At 33.4% G+C, this 7,026-nt stretch overlaps 1 protein-coding gene across 1 annotated transcript; it reads right to left on the bottom strand.

Moving 5' to 3' along the window:
• Nucleotides 1–3,110: 3,110 nt before the first annotated feature.
• Nucleotides 3,111–4,763, bottom strand: LOC142986363 (microvitellogenin-like). The gene is made up of 2 exons (XM_076134827.1): nt 4,739–4,763; nt 3,111–4,450 (listed from the first exon to the last, which is right to left on the bottom strand). The coding sequence occupies exon 2, from the start codon at nt 4,428–4,430 to the stop codon at nt 3,138–3,140; it is 1,293 nt and encodes a 430-aa protein (XP_075990942.1). The 5' UTR covers nt 4,431–4,450; nt 4,739–4,763; the 3' UTR covers nt 3,111–3,137.
• Between the last annotated feature and the right edge of the window lie 2,263 nt (nt 4,764–7,026).

Below are 7,026 nucleotides of genomic sequence, written 5' to 3'. Positions count from 1 at the left end.
TAGGAGGTCTCAATGAGAAGCAACTTTTTAAGTTTTCTAGTTCTTTTCTCTCGTAACTGTGGTTACTCCAAGTTCAGGTGTATCTTTTGTCCATGTTTGAAATCAGTTTTTTTACCAACGAAACATTTATTTTGTCACATGTGTGTGATGTCACGTAACAACTATATATGTAATTTCAGAGAAGCCACATCTACGTAAAATCAACCCATTTTCCAAATTAGTAGGCAGAGATCAAAGACGCCACTTTCTACGATCCCTATACATATTGTCATTCAAGAAATAATAAAATACAGCTAACGTTACTTGCACTTTGCACTCCTATTGAGACACCCTATACTATGCTTGCATGGATATCATAGAAGTATGGCTAATAAAATCTGGTATCCAATGTTTTCTTACTTAATTTCATGAAAAAATAATAATCATTGTGACATTGCAGAGTGGTGTGTGGCTTTTTTTTGGTATTCGCAGTCGGCTTTTTTTATTAATCTTATCACAGCATACATGCTGTGTTATCACAGCATACATGCTGTGGTAAACTAACAAAAAAAATGACTCTAGAAAGCCCAAATTTTGATTCAATTTATTTTGTGTTACTAAAATATTATGTGAAACCTATAAACGTGTTTTAAACACTATTTATTATTCTCTGAATAATACACTCAGCTCATTATAATACGAAGTAAATATTTAGAGACTAAGATATATTATTATGTTGCTGCTTTTTATTACATTTTACGTTGTCAACATAGCGCCTGATCAAATTTATTGAGCAAAGTGCATTCGTGAAATTTTCATACTTTTTGTTGGCGCAAAATAGTTTTTAGTCGTAATTTAATTTACTTCAAAGAATATACATCTAGAAACGAATGCATATTGCAATACCTTTAACAAATAACTATTATAAAGGTGATGATGTTCTAGCTCATATTCAGCTACGGCGGGCAATATAGAAAAAATATTTTATGGCCTGACTCGGGATTTGAACCCGAGCCCCTGCGCGGCATCAATAGGCAGGCAGGCAATTACAAAGGACCACCCATTGCAAAACAGTAGTTTTAGGTTTAATTAAAATAAATTGCATTTACAGTTTTGAGACTAAGTATACTTTAATATAACATAGGCCATTACGATTATGATTATGACTTCATAGTATTATACAATATACGTATTATAGTAAATACCTTTCGGTTAGTTATGATTACCCAATTTACCATCCATCATTACTATTAGATTGCTTTATTAAGTTGAACTTAAAACATCTAGAACTACAATACTTTTTAAAATAAATTGTGTTCTGAGGTTAGTTAACCAACATTGTTCGATGTAAATGTTATAGATAAAGGCTATTTTATATTTGCCAAAGATAGCAAAACTACTGACTGGACGGGACTAAGCCGGTTACAGCCTCCGCATACCGGATGACTTTTGGAGTTTAAGGCTCAATCGATAATGACGATCACTGCAGCAAGCGGCAAGTGACTTTAAAGAGCCATGGCGGATTGACGTGCAGGCAATTGTTGCATGCTTATAACTATCATCACGATTAATTTTGGGCCATAAAAGAAAGTGCACTTATTCTAACTGACGCCACCTTAATCGTCTGTAATAGATGGTCAATAATGACAAATCATCGCCTTAGTAGTAGTTATTAGTGCGAAATAAATGCAAAAAAAAACAACCAAGATATATCTCTGATTTCTGAAACCTTGATTTAAAAAACCGTGATGGCTCAACGCTGTGTTTTTTTTACAGGCATTGTATGCTACCAAAACCTGTGTGAGTTGTTTTGCTATTCTAGAAAGGTCTACCCTTAATAGTTCTTAATCCTTCATAGTGTTATCAATAGACACCTACCCTAAACATCGCTAAGATACTAATATAAAATTATTCCATTGCTAGGACAAAACCACATCCTCGAGAGATAGTGGTTTAAAGATTTACTTTTATAAATTATTTTAAGACGGATTCTTACAAATAAATAATTCCCTAGAATCCTAGTAAACGTCAAACGTCAATAGTCTGCCTGATTTTTTCAAATTAAGTTTTTAATATTATATTATTTTATCCCACGGAGGGTTCGTATATTTTTACCAGGCTTAGTGTATTATTATGTAATCCTATTTCTCAAGCACTTGCCATTGTTATAAATATTAATATAGATAGCATAAACCTATTTCGAGAACAGCATGATTTCTGGTGTCGGTCACTATTTTTTGCCTCTTTTTCCACACAGGGTCGAGAACTTATGCTGTACAGTGTACAGTGCTTAAGTTTTATTCAGAAATACTATTTTGTGGAAGTTACCTAATTATTATGCATATGACTCTTAACGTAGCTTGTTAGCACCAATATCTTGTGTAGTCTGCGGAAAGCCTTTTCGCGAAAGATATAAATATTTTTGGAGATTAGTGCACAAATGTCTATTTTAGCGCCTAAACGACGCACAGTAGATCTTCATTCTTCGTTTTCACGTAATAAATAATAATGGTTCATACCCACCTTCCATTCTATACAACATAAAATGTTATAAAATAAACTGAAAACTGTAAATATATAAAAAAGTATTTACATTTACATATTTTATAATTTTTAAATTGATTTACAATATTTTTACATTATTTTTGTAAAATGTCACTTTTATAAATAAAATACAATGACAGGTTTGTACACAGGTGATGACCATAGACACTTATGCGGTCAGGTCATAGTTTTATACTGGCTGGTATGATACTTAGTAGCTCTATGATGCATAAGACTTACTTCGTTGTGATGCTTTCGAGAGACTAATGTTGATACTCTGTATAACGAGGTGTGATCGTTTTGAATAAACAACCATTAATAACATTTTTTCATATTTTCAACACTACAGTAGTAATAGTAGTATTTATTACACATTTCACCTTAATTTTAATTGGTTGTCAATTTATCTATATAAGTATGTATTTAGAAGTATATAAGTATGTTTATCAGTTATTTGGTTACCATAGTACAAGCTCTGCTTAGTTTGGAATCAAATGACCGTGTGTGAGTTGTCCAATAATATTTATTTATTTATTTATTTTAGGGCCCAAACTGAAACTCCGAAAAGATTAGGTAAATTATTTATTAATTGCTGTTATTATGTTATATTACAGTTAAATACTTGACCACGCGGCTATTGCCCATCTAAAACGTCCTTCGCCGTTGTAGATGTCACCGTTATGACCATATAACCGTCGGTCTCCTTCCGAATCCGCGTTTATCGCTAGCTTCAAGCCTTGTCTATATTGAGAGTTCACTATGTAGAATTGTATTTCACCGTCTTTTATGATTGGTTCTAAATAATATTTGAGGCTTTCTTCAGCGGAGTTTTTGCTGCCCCAGGTATTTCTGTCACCGTCGCTATCAGCATTCACATCCAATTCAAGATACATGTCACAATCCACGTTATAAAGTTTAAAAGTTACAGAATTATTTAGCCAAACCGGAATAAGCTGCCAACACACTCTCTTACTCTTCATATCGTCGTTATCACCCCAAACACTTCTTCTATTGCTACTATCTACCGCCGCACTTAGCTTCAGCGCTTGAAGATATCCTTTGTTGCATATTGTTACATTTTCTTGGCCAAAGATAAGCTTGAACTGATCCGGAAAATGATTCCGAACGATATCTTTGGCTCCATTATTCCACAATTTGTAAGCATAAGCCATAAGTTTTGTATTTGTAGTGGAGTCGGCTGTAATAAGTCCTTGAACAACGTTACTCAATGATCCATCAGAATCACTGATCAAGTTTTTGCTCAGTGTAACCGCGTCGTCATAGGCACCATTGATGATAAGCTTAGAGAGTTCGCTTTTGGCCGTAGTAACATTTAAAAAGGCCAAGTGGCTGTCAAATAGCGTTAAGCCTTGAAGATGACTCGGTAACTGGTAGCCTGGGCAGTGATATATACTTTTCTTAGCTAGTTCAGCCGTGAGATTTGCGATATCCTGCGAATTGATGTCAAAGCCATAGACAACAACTTGGCCGAAGCTTTTGTGCAAGATGCGCGCAATATCAGCATCGCAGCTCTGGTTTATAGGGGCGCCCATCACTGTTACTAAGATAACCGAGTTGTCTTTGATATAGCTGCGAGTATCACAGTCGGTATAACTTGGGACTGGTATTCTGTTCGGTATTTTTTTGCCACGATCAGGGCCATTGCTTACCAATTGATAAGGATGGTTTACGTTGTAGCAGTTCGAGAAACCACTAACTCCGTGCTGAGAGGATATTTTGCCTTCGCCCCAGTAGTCCACGAAATCTATTAGTTGATTAACGGTGGTGGGTAATTTGACCAGTTTGTACTGACCCAAGTAAGGCAATTCGGAGTAAGGGTACAATTTGTCCACGTTAGTCATGTAATTTGGTGACTGTGCAAGCTTCCAAAGGGTTATGGAGTGCATTTTCGTAAAAGATTTGTTAACTGCAAAGATAAACACATAATAATGAGTACGAAATATAATTTTCATGGCTATTCACTTTTGAAATCACAATTTATTGTAGAAATTACTTTCTAAACGCCTTAAAATTTAAATCTCTAGTTTTGCTGTAACTTCCTCCTAGGACGAGAAGGAGTCCAGACCGACCAAGGTGAATTTCAGACTGTTAAGCTTGTATTACCGTAGTTATCGCCATTCAGTAATAATAACAAAATAATACATTTAACTAAATTATGTGAATAAGTTTCGATCAGAAATTAAAATGAACTTACTAATTTTAATCGCTTGCCACGTTCTTGTCTCGCAGTGTTATGTAATGCATATAAATAATCGAGATTTTTTATATATTTGTGCATTATCACTGATACGGTTAACCATAAACCACAAACAAATAGATAATATTTTGAAAAAAAAAATTGATAGGTAATTAGGTATGTAACCAATGTATAAACCGCAAAATGATAATAATAAATAGAATATATACCTAGATAATAAATAAATAAATTAACCGTATTAATGTCCCAATGCTGGGCAAGGGTCTCCTCCCGTAATGAGGGAGGGGTTAGGCATTGAGTCCATCACGCTGGTCAATTGCGAGTTAGGGACTTTGCATACTTTCAAGAACTGTTCTAAAGAACTCTCAAGTATGCAAGGTTGCATCACGATGTTTACTTCACCGTCGGAACAAATGATAATTATTTCTAATACACACAGAACTTCGAAAAGTCATTGGTGTGTTGCCTCGGGTTTAACTGAACGGAACTGGTAGATTCAGTAATTGTAACGATTATCATAAGTATCAATATTAGACCTAAATGATTTGATTTTGATTTTATATCGCTCGGATATCACTGTTACCTACTATTACTGTTGTACATATATACCTAGATACCTTTTTAAATTGTCCTAGGAGCGGAAGATTATATACAAAATATAAGAGAAAGAAAATTGGTTTAGGCGCATTAGGGCTAATTCTCATTATGGCTACTTCTCACTTGGGCTACTTCTCAATAGGGCAACTTCTCACTTGGGCTACTTCTCGTTAGGGCTACTTCTCAAAATTGGGGAATGTTTATTGAAATAAATGCTGTCTTTATGTACATATAATGTATAGTTAAAGGATATGTAAACATTACTAGGTGTCACTTCTTTTAATTACTTGAATTTCAATAAAATCAACATAAATCCACACAATAATCAACAAACAATATTAATTAGGTATATATTTATAGAAGCATAATATCCTTCAACTATTGATTTGTGTATGTTATAAATAAATGTTAGTTTCAAACCAGACTAAAGTAATTACAAGAAGTAATCTTATAACATTGTATACTTACCAATTACATTGGTTCAATTAATGTTGATTTATTCTTATAATAATGTCATTAATCTCTTATGAATGAATAAACATGTTATATTATATGTACATAAAGACAGCATTTATTTCAATAAACATTCCCCAATTTTGAGAAGTAGCCCTAACGAGAAGTAGCCCAAGTGAGAAGTAGCCATAATGAGAATTAGCCCTAATGCGCCTAAACCAGAAAATTAAATAATCTGCTCAGTGTTTGTCTATAGTTTCGCCCCTTATTACAAGGAGCCGGCTTCGCATTTTAGTGTACCTCTGCCTACCTATATGGATATACTTAACTATGTTTAATATGGTGGGTTAACACACAACTGAAGATGTCCAATTACGTATATATAGATTGATATCTTATTTTTTCAAGCAAGGTCAAAAAAATACGTTTTTGATTTTTTTAGATACTTACCGCCTGTGCTTATCTCCTAATTATTGGTAAAATATTTTCCCTGGGCTGCGTTTACAATAATCCCGTTAATCACTGCTCCATGTCTGTGTTTAAGAGGTAAATTATAATTAATATGTACTCCTGTAGGCTGTACCTTCTAAACTCAAAATAAATCAACGCATAGTTAATATTGATCAGTTTATTGTAAATTATAGAAATAAAGTGTAGATAAACAAGATTACAATATATTATGTACAGTAGCAATAATCTGATTTTAAGTCTCGATTTCATGTTAAAAGTACACACAAGAGTATTAAACGACTTTCAATAAGAACAACATATTTTATGATCTTTTACAGGCTTATACCTAATAGTAATGCTCACTTTTAAAATGTAAAGCGTAAACATGAGAAAAGTAATAACCACTCATTACTTATCGAATAATTTTAAAATTTTGAGATAAACTTAAACTTATTGAAGAGTTTGATAGAAACTCATCATCGGAAGTTGGTACTAGCAAAAACATAGATGAAGCTTCGTCATACTTGTATTTTGATAACAGTTCGTCAAAGATCTTACTAACACAATGCTTACTGAGCTGATTGACTATAACTGAAGACTGATCGTTTTTCTTTATGTAACTTCCGTTACCTAATTTTCTTGAAAATGAATACTTGATTTCTGCTATGTTCTTTGATACATATCTTTCCGGTTGATTATATTTGGTTGCATCATCGTCATCGTAACTGGAAAATAAAATATTTTATTAAATAACACTTACAGCTTGTTACCTACGAGTTGTTATG

The sequence above is a fragment of the Anticarsia gemmatalis genome, chromosome Z (genome assembly GCF_050436995.1).
Source record: "Anticarsia gemmatalis isolate Benzon Research Colony breed Stoneville strain chromosome Z, ilAntGemm2 primary, whole genome shotgun sequence".
Classification (NCBI taxonomy): Eukaryota; Metazoa; Arthropoda; class Insecta; order Lepidoptera; family Erebidae; genus Anticarsia; species Anticarsia gemmatalis.
Note: the sequence above shows the minus strand (reverse complement) of the source record. Positions and strands in the feature narration are given on the sequence as shown.

Coding starts and splice junctions, on each gene's coding strand:
- LOC142986363 (XM_076134827.1), bottom strand. CDS start 4,430: ATGCACTCCATAACCCTTTGGAAGCTTGCACAGTCACCAAATTACATG.